We start from the raw sequence: 26,022 nt of genomic DNA, 5'->3' as shown, positions 1-26,022 counted from the left end.
AAAAAAATACAATTCCTCCACACAGAGGGGCCTTTGTCATGGGATGAGACACAATGAAGGGGTTGGACAGAGGGGGGTGACATCAATGTTTTTAAAAGATAAAACTCCCACAGTGACTCACATGTGCAGGCCAAAGCAAAAGCAACACAATTTGATGGAGCTGATGGGTTGCCTTTTGTTTGAGGCAAACATCTTACCTTTTGGGATGCAAGGTACTCCATGCCGCGTGCCACTTGATAAGTGCAAGAGACCAGATCTTTGAAAGTGAGCTGTTCGTCAGAGACGCGAGCAATGTCGTAGGAGTACTCCATTCCAGGGGGGCGGCGGGCTCGGAGGTACTCCCTAAGATTACCTTTGGAGGCGTACTCCACGATCACATACAGGGGGCCTGGATTGGAGAAACGATTATATTTACTTGTTGAATAATCATTTGCTAAATGCCATTTCCCAAGTGCATTCGTACTACTCGAGACATGGAAACAAATAGAGTTTCCCTTTGCTTACCGTCTTGCGTGCAGGCCCCCAACAGATTGATGATGTTCTTATGTTTACCGATCATCTTCATCATTTCCATCTCTGACACCAGGTCAGACAAGTCCTTTTCGGTGGCGTCATCTAAAAGCAAAAAGAATGATGGAAAGTTGCACGGGGAAAACAAACACGCCCACGTCCTGCCTTCCTTCTAACCCTTGACTCGGAGCACATTGTCAGCCAGTCAGACGGCACCTTGTTTGGGACTGTGCTTTGATTAAATGCAGCTGACAGACAATGTGGACTAAAGTTACAACACTGAGGGGATCTCCTCATGCAGACTACAGGAGCACCTTTTTCTGTGCCAGGAGGAGGAGAAAAGAATGACTTAAAGATGCTCAATCTGGATTCATTATCTGTTGCGCAAGCTCACTTTTCATAGGAGAGGGGTTGTATCCGCACCGCTAGAATGGCATCGCCTGCATTCCTCTGCCTCACGAGCTTAACTAAAGAGCACATTTCTATAGACAAGGTTAGTCTGCCGCTTTACCTGATCTTATGTCCGCTTTCATTAATAACAGCAGTGTGACTCGCGTCTTTGTGTGGGTGCTGAATGAGCTCCAGCCAGCCGCCGCTCTGGGGTCAGCTATGTGACCACTCCTCACCCTTACCGAGCCGACCCGACATCCCCATAGGTGTCATTCGGCAACTACCAATAACAAATAATAACGACTCCCCCGGGCTCCACATTGCCCTGGAATGAACTTTGACCGGAGCATATATCGTATGTTAAATGTACCCCCATTGCGTGAAGTGGTATACACGGCATCGCCTTAGTCAGATCATAGTTGTAACCATAGTGCCTACTTACCTTTCAGCATCTTGACAGCAACAGTTACAGCCTCTTTGGGTTTGTCTTTATCAATGCCAAGAGCTTCTGCCATTACAACTTGGCCGAAGCAGCCCTCACCGAGCGGTTTGCCCAGGGTCAACCTGCAGCAGCACACAATAAAACACAGACAGGGATCTGATTAGCAGCTGAAATAAAACAGACACCATCTAATGATGTGACAGTTCACTCCTAATAAATAAAATGAAGTGTGCGAGAGAGTAAAAGAGAGGACTCACGCTTGCTTTGTCTTTTGTTTATTTTCTAAAATGGTTTTCACCAGCTCTCGCTTCAATCGGATAATGAAAGCGAGTGCTTTATCGGCACATTGACTGCTGTTAAGCTAGTTAGTAGAAAGATAGACATGGGGAAAATCTGATAGAGCCCAGGGTAGGCACTCACTTTTAAACTGTTTGCCATGCTTTGGCACATGCTAATATGTACTTACTTGTGCCATGACACAAGCGCTCTCAGCCCAGACGCATTAACTCATGACAGGCGGACTGCTGCCAAGGCACTGCCACACTGGCGGGCCTCACTACAGTTCCACATGGAAATGTAATTAACTCTCTTCAGTATGCCGTATTGTGAATGTAAACTGTGTTACAGGGACGTATCCTTCACATCCTTTTTTGATATAGTGTGGGAGACAAAAAAAAATAATTGTGGAAAGAAGATAAGCATTTTTTCTCTTACACTGCCAGCCATCTATAGTATTGATTGTGTTTGTGTTTCTTCAACTCTTGATTGACAAGTGTTGAACCCACCCCTAAGTTTCAGTATCTTGGCTATGTAAACTCTCACTGCAGGCCGAGAAAGGTCCGGGACCTGAGGCCAGCAGCCTGCCACAGTAACACAATCCCTTGTCTGTCCGCACAGGCTCGCCACACTCAATGGCCACCATTCTGTCCTTACAGCCACACATAATTGATGTTATTTTTTTTTTCTCCGCACAAGCCGCAAATGTTTGCATTCCACATCATTCTGCAATCCCAACATGATCCCTCAGCCAGTGGATGACGAGAGCAGTATAAAGGCCCAAACAGAAATACACAGACATTGCAGACATTGATTCAGCTTGAAGAAAATGCCTCCTTTTACGTGTTTATTATCATAAAATATAAAATACAAATCTTTATGAAGGCAAACTGCACCTTCTTGTTGGAGTTGTTGCAGAGCACAAACCTGCTACTCTGTTATTGGGTTTCCATTATAAAGGCTATTACCAAGATTAATGTCACATCACAACATCAACCGTAATTAAGTGAACAAAAGCAATTGAACTTTAGTGGTTAATAAATAAGACTTGTATTCAGATCAAATCTGCTGACCTGTCTCTGGAAAACTCCCACCGCGGATCCTGAGGAAGGTCGTACTCAGGGATGGGGTCATCGTGCGCAGAACTCCGCCGCGTGGTGATGCGAACAAGCGGCGTGTTGGAGTTCATGGAAGCGCTGGAGTCAGCTGACACCTACGGGTACAAAAAAGATTGGCTGATCACCACTATCTGGGTTCAAAGGTCAGACAAAGCTCTTGGACATCACCAGAGGAGTTGCTTTATAAAAGTGTTGATATTATCAGCAATGTTTGAACATTCAGTATATTAGTACGCTTGATTTCAGAACTTCCCGTATTATCTCCAGAGATATGAATCTGTGTTGATTTACAGTGAACAATGTGCGATAAGCAGCCTTCTGTTCTCCATCTTTTTTTCTTTTTTTCCACCCTCACCTTACCTCGATACGGGATTCCGTCTCTCTGCAGGGTGCATCCAATCATTTGTGTACCTTTTCATTTTACTTGAAGGAAAAGCATGACTCAAACATAAATATTCATATACGATGCATGGTTCAGCATGTGGATTTTAAATGTGTATTTCCATTGTGTATTTAAATTTGACCAACCATGCATCTTTTTTTTTGTAATTGTTAAAGCAAGCAGTATTTTTGTGTTTGCGTGTCTCGTGTGCTCCTCTAGAGGTGTTAGATGTCATAGAACTCTTTATCTACTTTCTGTTACCTGGCGGCGCAGGGGGATCTGTTTGCTCAGTTTGTGAACTGCAGGTTGGCCACTAAAGTCCGGCTTTTTGGTTGTGTTCCTCATGCGGCACACCACCACGATGCCCACCATGCAGGCGATGAGGAAGACGCCTGCGCAGTAAATTGCGATCTCCACATAATCGGGAGAAATTGGCGCCACGTTTTTCTCTGCAGCTGATGCAAATAAAGAAAGGACAGTGAGACAGAGATAGTTGCAATGGGTGTTCTCCATTCAAATCAGCACACACACACAGACACAGACACACACACACACAATCCTTAACTAAACTATCTCTGTTCTCCAGGTACCAGCATGCCGAGTGTACCATGTGAGCATAGCACACCAAGAAAAACAAAACACATGCCTCACTTAATTTCCCGCATGAAAGAGTGCAAGACATGGATTCATGGATGTGTGATGGACTACGCCACAAAGAATGAACCCTCATGTTCTTTTGCAATTTGAAGCCAATTAAGCTTGCACGCCATCCACGTGGTGGTAAAAACATATAAGGTACCCGAGAAGGACGCAAATGGTGGATGCAGTTGAGAGTAATAGCGAGCTTACGAAGAAGGGCAAATTGAAAAGGGAAATAACGATAATGTTTGCAGGTCCGTTAACTGAACCAGCATGACTAAAAGTTGCTCAATGAACACAAACCACCCAGCACACTCCTATACATTAATTTTTGTTTTATAAATTCAGTTTGGGCTCTGATAATTCAGAAAGTAAAGCCAAATTTCATGCATAAATTGAGCTTTAACTTTCACTTTATTTCAAGAAGAAATAAAGACTCAAAGACAATTATCAGAGCCGGGGGAAAAAGTGAATAAAATAAATGAGACCTAGTGACAAAAAACAAAATGTCTGAAATTCTCAAGAGGAAAATATGCTTTTTTGAAAGGAGCAGGAGAGATGTGACAGAGGAGAAGGTGGGAGACAAATCCTCCCTTCCCTTTGGAGTTTAGAGACACTCAAGCTGCTCTGGGAGCTCAACTTCCGTCCCCGAGTTATAATAATTTGTCTACAAACGACCTTCTTATCTGCTTTGAGCTTTCAACAGCTTTCCAGTCCAAATCATATTCAAGAATATATGCCCCTTGTTGCTCTTGCATGACACTATCTCGGGTTACGACCATGCGAGTTTATCTACGTAATCGAATATTTGAGCGTGTGTGACTTCTACTCCAGAGGGAAGACTTGCCTTCACACAATCCAAATATATCGGACCATGCTGTTGGAAAAAAAGTTGATCGAAAGGACGGTTAAACAGTGTATTTAGTTACCTGGAAGCACCGTCAACCAAGCAGTGTGAAAGGAGATCCCAATAGAATTACCCGCCAAGCACGTATACTCCCCAGCATGTTCAAATGTTACATTGGGCAAGTAGAGAACTTCTATCTCCTTATCTGTGGTGTTTACACCCGCGGTCTGGAGAGAGGAAGAAGGAGGAGGTGGAAAAGAAGAAGGAGAGGGTAGATGATAAGAGCCGGGGGGTGGGAGAGGGGGTAAAGCAGGGTTACATAGGAAAGATGGGGGTGGGGGGGGGGCAGAGAGAGGAGAAAAAAAATGAGACCCAAAACACCAAGAAAGAAATAAGAGGCTGATGTCCAACGTTGAATTCCCATCTACAGGTGTTGTGTGGATGAAACAAGGTAGGCAAATAAACAACCTGGTAAAACATCCCATAGCCATACCAAAGGAAGAAAAACAACAGGCCAGTCTAATGGCTACATTAGACCGCGCACATGCACACAAAAACACAAAGAGTACGGAGAGAACTGCTACATACACTATATATTGACACAGCAGACGAGACAAGAGATAAGGAACAAATGTGTATGCTGTGACAATTTTAGTGTTGAGGTAGGCAGCCCTGCTCAAGGCTGAGCCAGTCTCAGCAGCTGCAACAAAAAGGTGCAGCATTAGGGAAGAGATGGTGGTGAGGACCCAGGATCACCAAGAGACCACCAATAGGACCGCCACAAATACAGCAGGTCAGAGTTGAAGCCCAGGAAACCACACCAGGAGAGGAGGGAAGGCCAGTCAAGTCTTTGGGTTACCTGGGATGACAGTCAGCCAGCCAGACTGGTTGGCTTCCCCTATATAATTGGAGACTTTACAGATATACTCTCCAGCGTCCTCCGGCGTCACGTTGGTGAGGTTGAGCACCTCCGCATTGGAGCTGTTAATGCCTGAACGCTGAAATCAGCAAATTATGACAGGGCAAGATCAACACCAGAATCAGAGTGATGTGAAAACATGACAACGGCTTCTCTGAAATGCACAAGTAGGAGAAGAACAGAACAAACAGGCAGCACCATAGATACTGTAAGACCTGAGGAGAGAACATCACGATCAGTTTGTTGCAGCCAATGGGGAGACACTGCTGAGACAGGGGGAATCGTTTGAATCCAATCAGGGCAAGACAAGACGTGATGTACCTTAAGCACTTTGACATAAGGGTGCCCATCGGGACCGTAGCGACTGCCGTTCTGTGTGATGTGCTTCAGCCACTGGATATGAGGTTGGGCATCGCTGTACACTTTGCAGACAAAGCGGGCATCTTCTCCAACATAGACCGATATGTTGGCGGGAAGGCCAGCTTGGAGAATGGGCCGGTGAGGGGACCGCTCTAGACAGAGAGAAAGGTTCTTTTTAGTTTAGACTCCTACTTAAACATATACAGAATAGAGCGGATATAAATTCTACACACTATATGTTATCAGAAATGAAAGCAAGATAAATCACCTCAAAATAACTTTGCCATCGTGTAAATAAAAGAAAATCTATGATGGGGGTTGGACCATGTCTGATGTTTGACGCAAACAAAACACGGAGGATTTCTTGTCCCCCGAAAGGAACTGAGGTCTTTGAAAAGGTGGCGGGAATGATGACCAGTTCATATAAGCAGTGTTAGGTTTTATCAATGACACTTAAAAGGATGGCAGGTTTATCACATTTAAAGTAAATGTTTAAGGAAAATGTTTTGAATTGATTTTTCTTGACCTTAATTTCCTATATTCTGAAAACCTGGCATTTCAACTGGGCTGTGTACTTTTTGTTGTTTATTGTCACAACAAAAGTGACCTAATTTCAACCAAATTCGAGCCTTATCAGTTTAGTGTCTTTACAGTACATAACTACGAGAAGTACTCCATTGTTGTGTTCCATTCCTCTTCTTTGTTGAATAATTAGTAGGTTACACTGTGTTGCTCTGGTACGGTGTCACACTACTTACATAGCTGACACAGATATTATCATCCTGCATATCCTGTAGCGGAAACACGAGCCAATAGAACTGTTCAACTTGGTGGTAAAAAGTCTTGAAGCCAGATGGTAAACATCTTTAGATCATCCATTTCATTTTTACGATTACTGTATCTCCAGGACTTCCTGAGTTCTGTGTGCAAAGATTTCCTGGTAAACTAGGACAGGCAGAAACACGACTGTGCTCCTTTTATCAGAGAATAATTTAGAGGCCTCAGAATTCTAAAGACACAGCCTTAAAGCAATTTATGCTGAAGGCGGACTTTCTTTAGGTTAGGTGTTTCGGCGGCATGGCAGTTGAAGAGTTATAAGCATGTGTGTTGGAAAGTGAAACACCTTGGCAGCACCCCCACATGTCCTGCTATCTGCATTCTTCTACAGGCAAACATTTGGACTGCAAATCCAAACAGAGCGAGACCTGTTGAACAATGCTCCCTTTCAAACTGCATCGGGCCGCCACAAGCGTGCTGAGGAGCCCACCCACCCCCACACTGACAGCAACCACTCGCTGCCATCACACACACACACATTCACATGGAATGACATCACTCAGCCTGAAGCGCTGCATTGCCTTTTCAAACAATGCCTGAAGGTAAGGGCAATGCGCCATATAAGTTAAAGCTGAAAGTTTAGGGACTCTGATTTACTAGATGGAGAAAGGGGGTGCCAGACGATTCCTGAACCTCTCTCCTATATTGTCATTGGCCTTTATTACCCACCAGACCAAAGGTTTATTCTTCATCAAGCAAAAACATGTTCACCCTCTCAGGCTTTTACAGAAACAATGAGAAAAACTGTTACAGGAAGGTTTCCCAATGGATATGTAAAACTTCAAGTCACGATAAAAAATAACTGGCAAAACAGAATTATTCGTCACCATTTAATGTCCTGTGGAAATACGCTCTACCGGAACAATCATGACAGAAGTCATTGGCAGGACATCTTATCTCACACACAAGAGAGCAATACTGAAGGAGGGGACGGCGTCAACTCAGACATAATCTCAAATCAACAGAGAAATGTTGCAAGCATGATGTTAGGAAATACTTTTGTAATTTATTCCATATATGAAATAAGATTTAATGCACCTATCAGCTATCACTAGGGCTAACTTGATTTTAAAATTTGCACATCCGGTTATATAACAATGTTGTGATTTGTAATCGAGCCAAAAGCAGACCCAAAACAGAATAGGGCCTAAAACAACAAAACCGAGGGCCACTGAGTGCCGGCGTCCTTGTTTGACTCCCCACGTTTGACTTCTCATGTCCACTCGTGGTTAGCCAACCGCTGGCCTTTCTTTAGAGGGCCACTTTGAGCCAGGTCACAAGTTTCGCTTTGTTTTAACAGCTAATCTTGTGGGTCATTTGGGGAAAAAAACAGTGATAAGAAGTCTTTTCTGTGTCTATATTCCCTCCTTTTCTGTCCCGAAGCCTCTGCTCTTCCTTTGTGAACCACATTATAAAGGAGTAAAATGAAGCAAGAGGTTGCAGGGGGCAGTGGCAGTGGAGCCAGACGTTTAGAGCCTTTACTGCTCGGCTATAAAATAGAACAAAAACAGAAATGTGCAGCCTAAAGCAGAGCTTTGGCTTACTGCAGAATCAACCAGAGCAGGGAGTGTAAGTATATTTATGTGCATTTAGCTATCCACTCATTGCGCAAGAACCCTCAGGTATTTCATCTCCATTTGATAAAAAACGTGGCAAGAGTGTGCCGGAGTGAGGGGGGGAGGTTTTGTCTAAACAGCACAGTATCATGGAGTGACCAATGGACTTTTGTGTGAATCAAACATCTGCCGCTGAACATCAGCCCGGTTGTGGATTATTGACCATATTGGTCAGATAAGCGAGTCCATGTGATTACTTGCAAGTCCTAATGAGAGAGAGTCTTCACTCCTAACATACATGCTCATTGATCCTTTGTCATTATCCTACCGTTGTGCTGCTGTCTATTGATTGTGCCAACTCAGCAGAAAAACACTTTGCGTTGTATGCTCCAAAGGTCATTAAGAAGGGTTGACCAAGTTTGATTCGTGAAGTAATGCTGAGCCAAGCACTCTGTGCACTCCTGACTTAGTGACACTAAATCAGCATCTAATAGTAATTCCTTGAAACACCAGAAGCTTATTTATCTTCATTGGAATCGATTTTAAAAAATCTCTTATATAACATTTCAAAGACTATAAAGTTGTTGTTTCTTCTTAGAGACTAATCAACTGAAAACGCAACAGTGGAAAAAATGTAACTTTTACCTAAATCAAACATTTTGGAATCCATCGCTTGTATGATCTAAGTCCACACAAACACACTTTCTGAATTGTGAGTTCCTCCCATCCCTCCACTCCTCCTGAATTAGCATAAGCTAAGATTTGTGCCATACTGACCCACAACATCCAAGGTGTAGGTGTGGCTGATGGTTCCAAACTCATTCTCCACCAAGCAGGTGTAGTTGCCTTTGTCCGATGGAACCACACTTTCCATAATAAGGGTCCAGTGCTGACTTCGTACCTGCAGAAGCAAGTCGGTGGATTCAGAAGATGAGTAAACGCACAAGAAAATAAAACAACACTGCCATAGAACGATAGGAAAAACAAAGTGTGCTGGGAAACATTACTAAGGTCGACATTAGAAGGTAAATATGATCAATATCTCATCCAGACGTTTTAGCTTTACTTTTTAAAGTGAGACGTATTGTACGAGAGTGCCTCTAATCTTGAAACCAATGTCGTAATCAAAAAAATAAGAACCTTCTGCAATTGTTTTTATTATTTCAATACGCTAAATGAATTGCATCGGTGTGTGGGATCGACATGAACAACCAACAATAAAAACGATTTCTGTCGACATTGAGAGTGACTGGAGCGAGACAAGCCCACATTTCACACAAAGGGAAGCTTATGCCACAGGGTTGGGCTCAGGTACAGCTTTTGTCTAACATTTGTTGACTAAAAAAAGGAAATGAGCTGCCTGAGGTTTGTCTAACAGGCTGAATGTATCGTTTTCACCCGGCTGTTTTTTTGTCTGTATTGTTCTAAACATGCTAAAGGCAGAATGGCTGCAATATTAGCAGCTACGTTAACATAATCTCCACCTTAAACTCTCCCGGTGGGGCATCAATTGGCCTTCGGCTTTTTTTGCTTGGCATCACTGCAACTTTGCGTAAAGTTCCAATTATCGTGCTTTACTTTATATATGCAAATATTCTTCTATTGACAAAGGATTATATAAAAGACATTTCTAAGATGAGTAAAACAAGTTTAGTTGGAGGAAGTCAAGAACCTTATTCAAGAAATTTGTCATATTTGGGTCATTTTTTTCTTCTCCCTGAAAAAGCGATCTTATTAATATTTTAGTTTCATTGCAACCATAATATCAGACAGAGTTGTGTCATACACAATCTGAAAAGTAAACTTCTGTAGTTGTCTGTTTACCATGTCGTGAATCACAAGTACGACAATCGCACACAAACCAGGACCTGTTTTCCCCGATTGAGTGATTTTTATTTCTGTCTGTGGGGGCACTACACCCTCGCGTTCAACGCCCGGTTCTCGAATGAGTTACAGTGAGAGATTCTGCAAAGTATCCTGGTGAGAGGAGATTCAAGGTTGAGCAATTCCAACTTCACAGCAGAAACCCTGCTCTCGTTTCCTCTGTCTTCATTGAAGCATGAAAATGAGGTGAAAGGACTTTGGGAATTACTACAAAACCAATTTGAACTGTCTTTAGGAGTACGATCACATCTAGCCGCAATGGTTATAGCGCAGAGATGGGAAAGTCTAACATCAGAGATAAATAGAAGTTATGCTATTTTAGTGTTTGTCCTACCTTATAACCTCCCATGCGGTCCTCTTGGCGGAAAGGCCTGCTGTTTTTAAGCCAGCGCAGCTTGGGCCGGGGGTTGCCTCCTGCAGAACAGCGGAACTTGACTGTGTTGGCAGCTGGCACTGCATGCAGCTTCTTCTCCATCTTTGCAACCGAGGTCCAGTATGGGGCGCCTGCAAACAGAAAACATTTGGTGATCAGTCAGGCTGAGATCATGTCTTCAATGTTAACTCAGTGGCCTTTCGACGATGAAGAGTAGAAGAGACAAAAGCGGGCATTCCTCTGATTAAAATAAATCTGCACTACCACACAAGCACATTTATGACACTGCCAGAAAGCACAACCCAGAGGTGCCCATTCACACAGGTTAAAAAAAAACACACACTTTCATACTCTTCCAAAACTTTCCTCCAGAGGGAAATACACTTGGGTCTTGCCAAGTGGACTATTACATTCAATTTCGTCTCATTCAACTTAGCAGCTTTTCTTTCTTCACTTCCTCCAATTCCCACAGCTCTCTTCTTTATCTGTCGGTCAGTTGGCACAATGCAAACAGCAGGACCACGGATGCTTATCGCCCCTGGACAACCATTACATGTTGTCAGAGGAGAAAATAGAAGCTAGTGATTCTCTGACATCTGTCTGCCTCGCTCTCTGACTTGTTTGTTTCTCCACATTTTTGTCTAGCAGGCGGCTAGCTAGATTTTGTTCCAAGCTCCCTTCCCGTCTCATTCCCTCTGCACCTGGGAGCAAGATTGCCAAAGCAGATGGGATTCCGAAGGAAAAGAGAACGTTTTAACGGCAACCTTAACGGTCTTCCACACCATCACTTCCTCTCTTGCATAACCGACAAACAACAGAGGGAATTCCCACTCATAGGACCACAACTGTCTTTAAACATATATTTGGAGAATATCTGCCTGTCCAGTCTGGTATTTCCACCCGGGCTAGAATTACATAGTTGGATGGATGCATACTGTATGCTAAGTGTTCAACTCCTATAATTAGTTGTTCCATTTGTATCCCTTCACTCTCTCTATCTGCCTCCCTTTTCCTTGGTATCTTTACCCTCTTGTTATTACTCTGCTTGTCAGCACTCCTTGCATTCCCACAGACAGATTAGAAGAAGACTGTCCCATCACAAGCCTGTCTCACCAAAACGACCTCTGACCCCAAAGTGGCAGCCAGGTTGGAAGATGAGGCAGGGACATGAAAGGTGAACGTCACTGGTTCCCATGCCCTCCGTCCGGAGGTGCAGTACTTCAAACAAGACGACCCTCCAACCTCTCACCGAATGAAGTGGCCAACTGCGGCGGTGTCCGCGACAGCCTGCATTCTCGTTGCCTAACACATCTGGAGCCACAGTCATGGACGTTTATCTGAGCTGAGGTTATCTAACTCCTGCACTATGAGTCAACGTCTTTTTTTTCTTGCTCGCTCTTCCCAGTTCTTGACTATTTCTCCTACACAATTTTATCATACGGGTTTCCTTTAAAGGGGAGGTCCGCTAACAGCGAGTGATGACGTAAACCAAAATGAGGAAAGCTCCCAACTAGAAAAAACTGTGACAAACACATGGCTCTCTGCCTTCATCATGACATCAGCGTTTCCCACCCTGCTCTCAAAGACAGCTTCCCTCAAAATGAAGAGGCTCCACCATGTCTCCTCCAAAAGGCTACCACTGCCAACCAAACAAACTGCCCGTGGGTATTTTTTTTTTTTCAATAGTTCCATCTTTCATGCATAGTAAATCAATATTCTGATGCCCAAACCTTTCTGGGTTCCCAAAAATGAAGACACACGACTTTAAAAAGGCAGGCTCTTTCCCACCATTGCCTCTATGCCACCTCATCCTGTGCTTCAGGCACCAGCTGAAGGCCAATGTTCCACACCTTGCTCAGAAAAGTGCTGGCCGAGGTTTAACAAGCCCGTGTTCTCACTAAATTTATTCTATTTTCAAATAAAATCTAACTGTACAAGCAGAACAGGCGTCATTTGGGTTTCAACCAGTTTATTACCAACAGAGAGTCTGGATATTTTCCCCTTTCCCTCTTTGGGTGTGTTTTTGCTCAGTTCCTCCCCCGTATTTAATGGTTTTCAGGCAATTATGGTGAGCCCAGAAAGGGAGGTGGGGAAGCATCTACTGGAGAATTTTAACAAGATGTGGAAGCCCTCATCTTCACTTCATGACATTTTCGAGAGTGAGCATGTGTGCACATGTGTTTGTGGCTCTCTATGTATGTGCCTTCATAAACATCCAAACATAGTTGGGCAAACCTTTCTCTTTTGTGCATACAGATAGCACAGGCACACTCAAAGTAAATCACTTGGAGTAAATCAGGTCGGTAACTGGCTCCAGATGGTTGTCTTTTGTAATAGATAAGCCCAGCTGACTAACTGGCGAGCTGGATGGCTCCGAAAAGCCTGGCTACCTGCGAGACACAAGCTGAAGGAATGTCAGGAATCTCTAGATTCTCTGGAGTATCGAGTAAACACGAGCACATGCACCACGTAGAAGTTTAGACGGCGATATGAGCAGAAATGTTTTTGTTTTTTTGGGACCAGTACTCCATCCAAAAGAATGAAGTCATTTTACTTGCTATCTTTTCTTTACTACAATAAGAACCCCGGTAAAAAGGAGGGACAGAGTTGCACTGCTCTCGAAAGGCTATTTCCGGAAATTCCGAAAGGCTTTTCCCTTCTTTTGGAATACTACATAAAAAATATTCTCAATCATTGGATCTGTGTCTTTAAATTACACAAGAAAGTACCCGCATTAAGTAAAACCAATCGTTCGAAGAAAATTGCCATCTGAGCGCAATAAGTAATTGATGTGGGCTGGTGCTTTATACTCTTGAATCCCTCCCATACTCACTTAGCTGTTCTCCATCCGCCCCTGCGTCTTCTGTTCGGTCCGTATCGTCCTCATCATCCCCCGAAGAGATGGCATCTGCACAGAGTGACTAAGGTTACTGACCCCCTTTCTCAGGCAATGCACATCTGGACACACATGCCAATAGAGAGGCCTGACCTGTTCTATACAACAAACGGGCTTCAACATGTTGATGGATCGACAATGATAAAAAAAACTATTTCTGTAGCTCACTATAGAATGCAGCCGTTGAAGGTTAGTGGAAGAAACATTGCTAATACGCCTGGCAGAGTGACGATTTGCTGGTAGGACGTCAGTCGTTAAATTTTCGTGAATTTTATCAGGGTCCAAACAAAATTACCAACACCAGGTCAAATCCGTACAGACCATGTAGGATTTATGCCGTTCATAAAAATAGGGCCCCCAATGTGTAAACTCTCTGTCCTGGCCTGTCCTTCCTGGTCCCTGACTCACCTGTGACATTGACTATGAAGCAGACCGTGTCTTTGCCCACAATGGTGCATTCATACAGCCCCGAATCCTTGGGTGTGGCATCACGGATCTGCAGCACCTCCTGCTCTATCAGTGTGCGGTTGTTGGTGCCCAGAGAGCTGCCATCTTTGGTCCAGATGATGGTCCCCGTTGCCGGCAGAGGGCAGCTCAGCTTCAACACCTCCCCCGGGTGCACAGAGCACACCGTGGGCTTAGAAATTTGATATTGGTTGGATGCCTCTGCAGAGCGAACGGGGTAGGAAGAGGTGTGGGAAGAGGGGATGACTGAGTGGATGAAAAAGGTGCACAAGAAGGTGGAAAGAGAAGAAGAAACAAGCCATAGTGTAAGAAACAAAAACACCACAACACCACTAACTGGATGCAATTCAATGCAGGCAGAGCAAAATTGAGGAGGCCGCTTTTTTTTTTTGTAAACACCAACATGTCTTCCCAGTGAGTCATTTGAAACAGAATCTAGAAAATACCAGCAGTCACAAAAACAAGTGTACTGGTATTGATGGAGCGCATGCAAAAGCCACAGTACTGTGTAAAAACGGTCTAAAAAAAAAAAAAATGCATTGTTAGCATGTGAGAATCCAACACGGCTGTGACGAAAAAAAGTCCCAATGATTACTAACCTTTGCTGAGATACCAAGCAGTGTGTGTAATGTATGTGTGTGTGAGAGAGACTGATACACTGTGATCAAAAAATGGTAAAACAACTCTGGAATGTGTACCTGAAGAAGACATCAGCCAAAAAGGTTGAAGTTGTCGGGCAGAAGGGAAAAGAAGCGGGTGTTCTGTGTTTGGTGGAGGCGTTTCTCTGTTCCTGTCTAACTTCATTTTCAAAGACGCTACCTGGCAGTGACCTGACACTTCTGTTTTCCATTTCCGCCTTCATTATTCTCGTCCGTAGAAGATCTACAACTCCAGCGCAAGATCATCTGGCTGAGGTTCTCAACAATGCTCGGCTCCAAATAGAGCCGAGATCCTTCACCTACGAGCGGAAACGTGAAATCTGCCAGCGAATGCCTGTGTGTACACCGTGCTCTTAAAAGATCATGATGGCTGTTATGGGACCAGGTGAATCTTCAATAACTCAAAGCTGAAACTACATTTCTACAGAATAGTGGAAATTCAACGCTATCAAATACATCCAGCTGCATTGTTGGAAACACTTTACTACTGACATAAACAATCCAAATTCTGCTTTTTATTGCAGCACAAAAAAAAAAAACGCCACAGCGAAAGCGGCAGTAAAATGGAAAATGCTAGTAATGGTATAGCATGGTGATGAATGGATATTTAGAGCGAGTGGCTTTAGCTTATGCGTATAATTACGGAGGTAGTGGTAGTCCCCAGCTTTCCTGTGCCTTAACAAACACACCTTTCAACCATGTTGCACCCACATGATGTCCTGCTGTGTGTATGTGTATGTTAAGTGTAGAGTATACACACTCTAGCCTCAACAGGAAAGGAAATTCTGCTGCGAGCCAGCAGAATTGGCATATGTGCATGCCTCTAAACGTTCCCCTTGGGCAAGTAAACACACACAGGTACAGTTCCCGCATTGTCTTTTTTTCCCCTCTCTTTCCCTCCTTTCGGAAATAATTAACCCTTCCTTCAGCGCCCTCATCTGCGTGTGTGGTCTGATAAGAAGGAAGAACTCTCGGGCTCTATCGAGCTCCGCCACGTTTTACGACATGACGCTTCCATCCTGGAGGCTTTTTGAGCTTTGTGCTTAATTTTTACTGAGAAGCTATTACAACTGCCAAGACACATAGCAACACAACCCTGTACAAATATACAGTGGAAGATAACTGGGTAACTGTATAGTTGTACAAATAAATCACACTAGAGGTCATTTTGCAGCTTTTTTGTAACACTTATTTCAAAAGAAATAGCTTATTTCGTAAGCAAGGAGTGTTGTAAGAAGAAGAACTTGTGAAGGGAAAAATAAAAATATCACATTCAGGATTCCTGCTTCACCCTGGGTGTCAACATTTATTATTAGCGTTAACACCAAGGTTAGCTTCTATTTACACCATAACAAATAACATCTTAATATTAACAGCAGTTAATTTCATACTTGCCAAATGGTGAATACTACTTAACTTCAAAAGCTTTGTCAGTTTAGTTCATAAAAGTCACAACGGTTTGATCCTGGAATGGATTGTTTTTCTTTTCATTATTTCCCATGGGATTTATTGTTTTTTTTCCCAAATTCGAACAATCTGCGATAAACAACTATCCAGGAACAGATTGTGTTACATAAACATAAACAAGAGGGAGTGCTGGGCTTCCAAATGGTGTGCTTAATTAAAGAAAGCATGGACGTGTTAGTTCGACCCTCATCACTTGTTTTATCTCTGCTGTGTCCATCTGTGCCACTTCGTCAACTCCAGCTCCCACTGCCTCCCCATTTCTCTCTTTCACCTCGCTTTCCGTTATGCCCTCTCCTTCCCCCGTCCCAAACACCCCCCGCCGCGTTCTCACCCCTGACCCAGCTGACCTGACCCTGTTGACACCTCCGGCCTGCCTGACTTTTCATGGGAACCTGTGTCTTATGTGAGCACGCTTAAACATACTGAGAATACATCAGCAGCCAGATGGAGCCTTAAGGGGTGGGATTAAAAAAAAAAAAAAAACAGATACAAGATTAATACGATTATGGATGTCTAGCACATACTACATCAGGCAAACATACATAAAAGTAGAAGGGCTCTTCTCGACTACAAACACACACACACATTACTGAATCAAATTATCTTCACACACTTTAGCTCAATATCAATCGGCTTCATCATTCCTGTCAGCCCTGCTGGAAAACATCGCCATTTCTTTTCTGACAGGGATTTCCATGTGTCTCGTGAGATAGATCAAAGTGTTCCACTCCTATCTAGATGACAAAACTGCATCTGTGGCAAAAGTAATTTCAAAAATGTCTCTGCCATCCAACAGCCTTCTTATTTCTCAGTCTGCCTATCTCATCGGCCAAGACTGGACAGTGATGTGGAAAGTAACAAAATGTCAAATAACAAATAACTTCCCTTACTCAAAAGAATGTATGGAGGTACTTTAGTAGAAAGGCTTACGCAGATGAAAGTGTACTTTCCTATCCCTTCGCTCTCTCAGTAAATGTAATGACTGCCATCTCATCACAGCACACACACACACACACACACATTATTGAATTAAATTATCTTCTACAAGTCCACTTATCCCTTTTTCCTTTCCTCGTGCCTTTGCATCCTTCTCACGTAGAAAATCCCCGGACCTTTCTCTCCTTTTCTTGTCTATCCTTCTTTTCTTTCTCTTTTTCTCCTTTCACATTCAAATCCCTTTTTTTGCTTTTTATGCTATGACAAAGGAGAGGCTCCGTGAACAGGCCCGCAGCTAGCATCCATGGCAACAACCCCTTCATTTTGCCTAACCCTAACCCCCCACTCAAGGTTTTCCCTGAACCCCACCCGACCCTTTTGATGGTGACTTCTTATCTCTTTAGACTAAGATGCGGTAAGAGGGGTACATGAGTGGTCACCAACGGCATAGATCAGACAAACAAGAATACACGAACATTCAAATCGAAGGTCAATTTAAGGTCAGTTTTGGTTAATGAAACTAACATGCGTGTGTTTGGAGTATGAGAGGAGCGCGGGGAGAACATGCAAAAGCCACACAAATGCCAAAACCCAGATTTGAAGCCTTAACCTCAGAACTGTGAAGCAAATGTGTGAACCACTCTTCAAGCTTTCTATCTAAAGGCTACACCTACACAATTTAGTATTGAAGATCTGAAACATCCTCCATTGCCCTTGCCAAGCAGTAATTATTCAGATCTATACCATATTGTCTGACTTAATCAAACTCACACACAATCATTCAATAAAAATTTAATGATCACATTTTGTCTTTCTGCACACAATTTTTTTTCTTCCAATTTCACTTCAGCGCATTCAATATTTCCAATGTGCCTATGGCTTTGGCCAGTAAGTATTGTAATTCATAAATCTACACTACAAAGTGAAAAGGTTACAAATAAGGGGAAAACTGTCACCTATGTGCTAAAGGCGAACCCTATTAACTAGTAATTTACACTAGTAGAATGTGGTGATCTATTACTGCTTTCCTCTGTCATCACATCTGCCTCCTGCTGTGGACCAGCAACACTTTAGGTGTTAGGTTGGAGTTCAGGTCTATTGTCAACAACATAACCCTGCCCCTCTCAAACACACACATTCTCCATGTCATTAGTTAGCCAACTGACACTTTTATACTTTTACAGCTTGCCCTCCTACTATAATGAGATAGCACTGTGTTACAAAATGGCTTTAAACACACAACACTCATCTTTTCACACACTTGACTACCATGACCATGACTGCTTATTGCATGCAGGCATTTTTTTTTTTTGGTTTGGACATCAGTGTAGTATCAAGTCTGTGACCAAGTCCACAATTACAGACAGTAGACAAGAAATAAAGGATTTCTCCTTTGAAAAACCTCCAAACATTAGTTGTGTCAGTCTCAACATGAAAGACTCAACTTGGCTGTCTCTAATTATCTAACCACTCAACTATTTGGAGAAGTTGGTCTCCACGCAGCACAGAATGTTTTTTTTTAAAGAACAAAGTTTGGCACGAAAAACAAGACAAGGGCCAAGTCATGAACTGACTTTTGTCAGCTGCACTCGCTTTTGGGCCGTCCTCCAGCATGCCACTCTTATTCGATGTACGCAAAAGCAAGGCCTGTGAACTCGACAAAAAAAACAAACCAATGTCAAGGATTGTGTTTGGCGCCATTGTCAGTGCAAACGGAGTGCGCCTGGACAAGGTAAACACGCTCCCACAGATACCACAGCGGATTCACTGACAACAATGGCGCTGTTGTGTTGAGCCTTAACCACCACCCTGGCTTGGCTACAAATGTTACAGGTAGAAAAACTCGTAGGGCAACACGAGCTCGACTGAGACTACACTGATACACCAACCTAAAGCTATTTTACTCCCACGCGCACACGTAGCATGGCTGCAGGGCAGAGCAGGGCTGGAGGGAATCCCAAACATCCCCGTACGGGGGGGGGGGGGTATTAGGACAGAAAGGGTGGGGTCAGCAGCCAATCTGTCTCCCTGACACGTACGCCCTCCAGGTGACACCAGTGGGAGCAAGACAGAGCATTTGGGACACGTTCTGCATGACTGAGAGCCTCCGAATCTGCAGTCACATCACTTCTGAGGGCTTCAACTTCATGAAATCTCATTTAAAGGATGAGTCAAATGTGCACAAATCCCTATAGACGACTCGTGGAGGGTTGGAGAACTCTTGCTGTCCCTCTGTTTGTCCCCTGAGCCACAGCAAAGCGAGACACCCTCTCATCAACACAACAATCATAGTTGACCTCCAAAGTATAGAGCAAGAGAAGTTGGGGGATGAATACTGTGTGCTGGGGGATTGCGGAAAAGTGATGGGTTTTTTTTCGTTTGCCAAGCGACCAATTAGCATGCTGATTAAAGTCGTACAACTAAAGGAAGGCTATTTTGCACAGAAATAAAAATAAACTCTATCCTGGCAGACAATATAACTAGAGACATGGATTCATGGATGTGTGATGGACTACGCCACAAAGAATGAACCCTCATGTTCTTTTGCAATTTGAAGCCAATTAAGCTTGCACGCCATCCACGTGGTGGTAAAAACATATAAGGTACCCGAGAAGGACGCTGATGGTGGATGCAGTTGAGAGCTTACGAAGAAGGGCAAATTGAAAAGGGAAATAACGATAATGTTTGCAGGTCCGTTAACTGAACCAGCATGACTAAAAGTTGCTTAATGAACACAAACCACCCAGCACACTCATATACATGAATTTTTGTTTTATAAATTCAGTTTGGGCTCTGATAATTCAGAAAGTAAAGCCAAATTTCATGCATAAATTGAGCTTTAACTTTCACTTTATTTCAAGAAGAAATAAAGACTCAAAGACAATTATCAGAGCCGGGGGGAAAAAGTGAATAAAATAAATGAGACCTAGTGACAAAAAAAAATGTCTGAAATTCTCAAGAGGAAATTATGCTTTTTTGAAAGGAGCAGGAGAGATGTGACAGAGGAGAAGGTGGGAGACAAATCCTCCCTTCCCTTTGGAGTTTGGAGACACTCAAGCTGCTCTGGGAGCTCAACTTCCGTCCCCGAGTTATAATAATTTGTCTACAAACGACCTTCTTATCTGCTTTGAGCTTTCAACAGCTTTCCAGTCCAAATCATATTCAAGAATATATGCCCCTTGTTGCTCTTGCATGACACTATTTCGGGTTACGACCATGCGAGTTTATCTACGTAATCGAATATTTGAGCGTGTGTGACTTCTACTCCAGAGGGAAGACTTGCCTTCACACAATCCAAATATATTGGACCATGCTGTTGGAAAAAAAATTGATCGAAAGGACAGTTAAACAGTGTATTTAGTTACCTGGAAGCACCGTCAACCAAGCAGTGTGAAAGGAGATCCCAATAGAATTACCCGCCAAGCACGTGTACTCCCCAGCATGTTCAAATGTTACATTGGGCAAGTAGAGAACTTCCATCTCCTTATCGTTGGTGTTTACACCCGTGGTCTGGAGAGAGGAAGAAGGAGGAGGTGGAAAAGAAGAAGGAGAGGGTAGATGATAAGAGCCGGGGGGGGGGAGAGGGGGTAAAGCAGGGTTACATAGGAAAGATGGGGGGGGGGCAGAGAGAGGAGAAAAAAAATGAGACCCAAAACACCAAGAAAGAAATAAGAGGCTGATGTCCAACGTTGAATTCCCATCTACAGGAGTTATGTGGATGAAACAAGGTAGGCAAATAAACAACCTGGTAAAACATCCCATAGCCATACCAAAGGAAAAAAAACAACAGGCCAGTCTAATGGTTACATTAGACCGCGCACATGCACACAAAAACACAAAGAGTACGGAGAGAACTGCTACATACACTATATATTGACACAGCAGACAAGACGAGATAAGAAACAAATGTGTATGCTGTGACAATTTTAGTGTTGAGGTAGGCAGCCCTGCTCAATGCTGAGCCAGTCTCAGCAGCTGCAACAAAAAGGTGCCGCATTAGGGAAGAGACGGTGGTGAGGACCCAGGATCACCAAGAGACCACCAATAGGACTGCCACAAATACAGCAGGTCAGAGTTGAAGCCCAGGAAACCACACCAGGAGAGGAGGGAAGGCCAGTCAAATCTTTGGGTTACCTGGGATGACAGTCAGCCAGCCAGACTGGTTGGCTTCCCCTATATAATTGGAGACTTTACAGATATACTCTCCAGCGTCCTCCGGCGTCACGTTGGTGAGGTTGAGCACCTCCGCAGTGGAGCTGTTAATGCCTGAACGCTGAAATCAGCAAATTATGACAGGGCAAGATCAACACCAGAATCAGAGTGATGTGCAAACATGACAACGGCTTCTCTGAAATGCACAAGTAGGAGAAGAACAGAACAAACAGGCAACACCATAGATACTGTAAGACCTGAGGAGAGAACATCACGATCAGTTTGTTGCAGCCAATGGGGAGACACTGCTGAGACCGGGGGAATAGTTTGAATCCAATCAGGACAAGACAAGACGTGATGTACCTTAAGCACTTTGACATAAGGTTGCCCATCGGGACCGTAGCGACTGCCATTCTGTGTGATGTGCTTCAGCCACTGGATATGAGTTCGGGCATCGCTGTACACTTTGCAGACAAAGTGGGCATCTTCTCCAACATAGACCGATGTGTTGGAGGGAAGGCCAGCTTGGAGAATGGGCGGGTGAGGGGACCGCTCTAGACAGAGAGAAAGGTTCTTTTTAGTTTAGACTCCTACTTACACATACACAGAACTAGAGACAAAAACACGGCAAAGTCTCCAATTGAGAACAATAATAGAATGCCAAGATAACCACCAGGATCAAACAATTGGATTCAAACTGTACCTCTATCAATGGATAGCACGTGTTTCATTCATACGATTCATGCATTAGTATATTAATACGTTTTTAGACCAACGTCTGACCGATACACACAAACACACAAAATGAAAAATATGTGACAAAACCAAACATAAGCAAGAGTAAAAGGTTTACTGGCACATTTTAAACAGTTTGACCTAATCTCTAAGATTAGTAAGTAAAATACGTGTATCATTTATTTTAGGTATCTGTTTTCAGGAAAAACAAATCATGAACTACTTTATGTTGAATGTTTTTAACTCCCAGAACAGTGAAAGCAAATGGTAGCATTCTGAGTTTCTCCCTTTCCATCTTTAACTTAATTCCAAGCAAGCAGGCAGGGTATGAAAGTGCTGCCAGCATAAACAGTGTCCCACCAACCTGCCTTTCACACTCACGCAGCAACAGATGACAAAAGAGGAGGTTTGTTTATATGCATGTTGGTTGGCCCTTTCACATTTGTTAAGCATTTTACATCAACTCAATGTGATCTGCACATGCTTTATAAGAACAAATGTTACATAAATTGTGACCACAAACTACCCATCTCTCCTGACCCGCTTTGGTTGCTCACCTTCAGGTTCCAGAGTGGCCTCCTCTTCTTTGGTGGCGGTTAGGGGTGGCCGGGCCAAGCTGACAGTCAACAGGGACAGCAGGACGGCAGCCAGAAGCCAGGCCCACGAGGCCATCCCGTTAGAGGGGGCCAGCGCTCCCCATACCCCCCTTCTCCGACGCCCCCTGGACACTGATCCCATCTGAGGGGGTCCGCCCAACCATCAACTGCTGCCGGGGCGGACTGTCAGGCACTGGAATTCACCCGATCACCTGGGCTGATAACGGAATAAAACAATAGTTACTAAAGGAATCGCTTCTACCATTTTAGTGTTTTTCACCAAAACCTTTAACTTGAGGATGAAGGGAGACATAGTAACAGCTGAAAATGAGAGGACGCTGTGAGGCACCAGAAGTTTCTATACTTAAATTTAATACTTTGTTACTGCAGGAAAATGAGCGTAGCCAAAAACCTTGTACCGTAATTTTCGGACTATAAGTCGCGTTTTTTTCATAGTTTGGGTGGGGGGGCGACTTATAATAAGGAGCGACTTATATGTGGGTTTTTTTCAAAAGTTTTCCAAAAAAAAAAAAGGTGAAACCGCGATAAACGAACCGCGATGTAGCAAGGGATTACTGTAATTTGAATTTCAAGTGACGGTGAGCGGCGGTTGTTTACATAAAGGACAAAGATTGATCACGGGATGACGAAGATGACGAAGGGCCCCACGTACTACCGGCATCATTAGCGGCTTTGTTTCTAAGTGACACGGCGGACGAAGAGTTTGAAGGATTTAAGGATTTGGAGTGACACAGAAGGTTTGAAAAACTATTATGGCTTTTACCCACGCTCGGTCCTACTCTTCGGAGCTCTCTTTCACCTCCGTGGATTGAAGTCGGGGGCCAGCGCTCGGCCGAGTGGCTGTCCAGGGACGGTGGATGGGGCTCGGACATGGCTTTTACGCACGCCCGGTCCTATTCTACGGAGCTCTCTTTCACCTCCGTGGATGGAAGTCGAGGGCCGGCGCTCGGCCGGGTGTCTGTCTGGGGACGGTGGATGGGGCTCGGTCATGGCTTTTACGCACGCCCGGTCCTATTCTATGGATCTCTCTTCCACCTCCGTGGCTGGAAGTCCACGCCGCCACACGCCTGGAAGTTTGTTTTGTTAAATAAAGAGCCGTTTACCAAACCCACGTCTTTCCTTGTACTTTGTTAACGCTACAATATAGTTATATACTAGATCTGTGGAATAACGACGAGGCTGACGTCAGGGCTCACGCGCGGCGTTGTTGACAAAGGACGAGGAATTTGATCGATGGATTTAATGATTTAGAGTGCACAGATAGTTTGATAATATTATTGCTTATATAATAGTTATTTGATATCTAATTTACGTATATATCGTTATATGGGCCTGTGGAATATTTTGAAGTGCAAGCGCCGTCAGCGGCGCGCACCCATTGTTGACAAAGGACGATCGATGGATTTAATGAATTGGAATGACACAGATGGTTTTATAAACGTGTTATTTATGTAATAGTTTTTTTTCAAATAACTCTGAATGTTACGTCAGGGCCGTTCTCAGCTCTTCGTTTGTGTTTATGTCACGTTAGCATATCGTTTAGCCTGTTGTTGCTCGTTCATGACTGTTCTTGGTGTTGGATTTCGTCGAGTAAATTGCCCCCCCCCAAATGCGACTTATACTCCGGAGCGACTTATATATGGTTTTTTTTTTTCACTTTTTTGGGCATTTTATGGCTGATGCGACTTGTACTCCGGAGCGACTTATAGTCCGAAAATTACGGTAATATTCAAATCTGGCATGCTAATAAGAAATTGTAGTTTGTTTAACATACAAATCTTATTTTTCTCTCAATCGCCACAATCAAATCTGACCGCTCGATACCACATTCGTCTCGTGAAATCTATTTCTGTATTGATTTCTGTATACAGAAGATGCACCCAACCTGTTGCACACTACTGTCCTTTGGCGCATTTCTATCACTCGATTATGCGAATCAAATTTAAATATAGCCCACAAAAAGTCTAATATTATTTTTTTATGCTTGGTTTTTGTTATTTTACAAACGCATTGTTTAACTTAGCGAACATCACAATCAAAGTCACAATGTTGTGACAATTACAATTAAATGTAAGTTATTAACTTACCACAATCATAATAATGAGTTTGTATTTCACTTTAGTAGAATACAAAAAGATGAAATTGTCCAAAATAAGATAAAATAATAATAGACTTAACTAAATGACGGTTTGATGGTGTTGCTTTGCTCTAAACGTGAGCGCCTTCTTCATTTAAAGTAGACTTTGAATGAAATTTCTTGGCGCTGATTGAATACCTATTGAGATTCAAATCAGTTGGCTTTTCCTCAAGGGGGGGGGGGGGGGGGGGGGGTCATTTGGAGCTGCTCGGTGATTTAGGGGCCCCCGCACCAAAGCAGTGAAAAAACAACTGCGGTCACGGGATAATTGGCCCCATACAGGCGATGTAGAAAATTAAGCATTGTAATAAATAACCAGGACCCACGTTAATGGGCTCTAAAGTGATGATGCAAGGTGTTGTATAGTTCTTTGCCTTCTAAAACAAACAAGAGTCTATTTTTACAAGGGGGAGAAATACATTCCTTCAATGAAGTTCAACACAATTTGGTCCCATGCACTCTTGACAATACCTGTCGTTGCATATTTTAAAGAAGTATTTACATGCATTTTGGCCGGGAATTGCAAACTTGAAAGCTTACATTAAAAAAAATACCTCTGCATGAATGCAGTGAGACCGGGGAAAGTTAATAAAAACGTTTGCTGCTGAGTTGGATTATAAACAGAAGAAACACTTACCAAAGTGGAGTAAAACCGTGGAGCTCTGTTTTGGCATGCACGAATAAGGGAGGACAGAACATGGGCTCAATCCAGACGGAGGAATGTCTCCCAACTCCTCGACGCTCCAAAAAGAAAATCTGACTGGCGTTCACTAATCCACTCAGATCAAATCACAGAATATATTCCAAGTCTGACTCGCAGAGTAGTCCACTGCCATGTAAAGAATTCCTACTTTTACGCGTTTTATCCGTGGAAGCGAGGTTTAAAAAGAAAAACGCACAGTAAAGTTGCCCCGAAACTTTCCTCCTCGTCACCAAGTTTCTTCTTCCAGGGGCGCAACAACAATCCAGCTGTGCACTTGTCAAGTCAAAAGAAAGTCAGTTTAAAGCTGGACGTAGGATTAGGAGCTACAATAATACAGATGTCCGATGCAAAATCCATCAGCGTGCGTCCTCTTTGGCGACACTCCTCGCAGTGTTTTACGCAGACGCTTTGTCAGGTTTACTAGCTTTTTCTCCTCCTTACGTCTCCACACACTGCTCTCCTCCCTCAACCTCCCCCTGCCTGTAATTTGAGCTGCTTCCTGGCCGCAGTGCTTTTGGGCCTCGCCTCCCTCCCTCCGCCCATCCATCCATCCATCCAAGCGCGTGTGACCGTGTTCAACTCACTTAGAAGCAGGAGACGCGCTCCGCAGTCAGAGCGTCCCCTAGTGTAGAAGGCGCCACATCTCATGATCTGCAGCGGACGAGATCGGTTTTTCTCAGCCCCAAGCCTCCATGGGGAAACTGATTATTTATAGGCCAACT

At 43.6% G+C, this 26,022-nt stretch overlaps 1 protein-coding gene across 6 annotated transcripts in view; it reads right to left on the bottom strand.

Annotated features, from left to right (window-relative positions):
* The window catches only part of fgfr2 (fibroblast growth factor receptor 2), a 33,703-nt gene extending 7,918 nt beyond the window's left edge, over positions 1-25,785 (bottom strand). Inside the window, exons 1-13 of one of the 6 annotated variants that reach the window (XM_037272618.1) lie at positions 25,235-25,785; positions 22,401-22,656; positions 13,838-14,095; positions 13,367-13,441; positions 10,495-10,664; positions 9,054-9,177; positions 5,845-6,035; positions 5,464-5,602; positions 3,374-3,573; positions 2,692-2,831; positions 1,343-1,464; positions 505-615; positions 198-388 (exon numbers count right to left, since the gene is read on the bottom strand). In XM_037272618.1, coding sequence (XP_037128513.1) covers positions 198-388; positions 505-615; positions 1,343-1,464; positions 2,692-2,831; positions 3,374-3,573; positions 5,464-5,602; positions 5,845-6,035; positions 9,054-9,177; positions 10,495-10,664; positions 13,367-13,441; positions 13,838-14,095; positions 22,401-22,581 — 1,902 coding nt within the window. In that variant the 5' untranslated portion in view covers positions 22,582-22,656; positions 25,235-25,785. Of the gene's footprint in view, positions 1-197; positions 389-504; positions 616-1,342; positions 1,465-2,691; positions 2,832-3,373; positions 3,574-4,686; positions 4,832-5,463; positions 5,603-5,844; positions 6,036-9,053; positions 9,178-10,494; positions 10,665-13,366; positions 13,442-13,837; positions 14,096-22,400; positions 22,657-25,234 lie in introns of all 6 variants that reach the window. The other 5 variants (XM_037272620.1, XM_037272617.1, XM_037272619.1 and 2 more) reach the window with 5 other exon arrangements.
* Positions 25,786-26,022: the final 237 nt, after the last annotated feature.

The sequence above is a fragment of the Syngnathus acus genome, chromosome 15 (assembly GCF_901709675.1).
Source record: "Syngnathus acus chromosome 15, fSynAcu1.2, whole genome shotgun sequence".
Lineage (NCBI taxonomy): Eukaryota > Metazoa > Chordata > Actinopteri > Syngnathiformes > Syngnathidae > Syngnathus > Syngnathus acus.
Note: the sequence above shows the minus strand (reverse complement) of the source record. Positions and strands in the feature narration are given on the sequence as shown.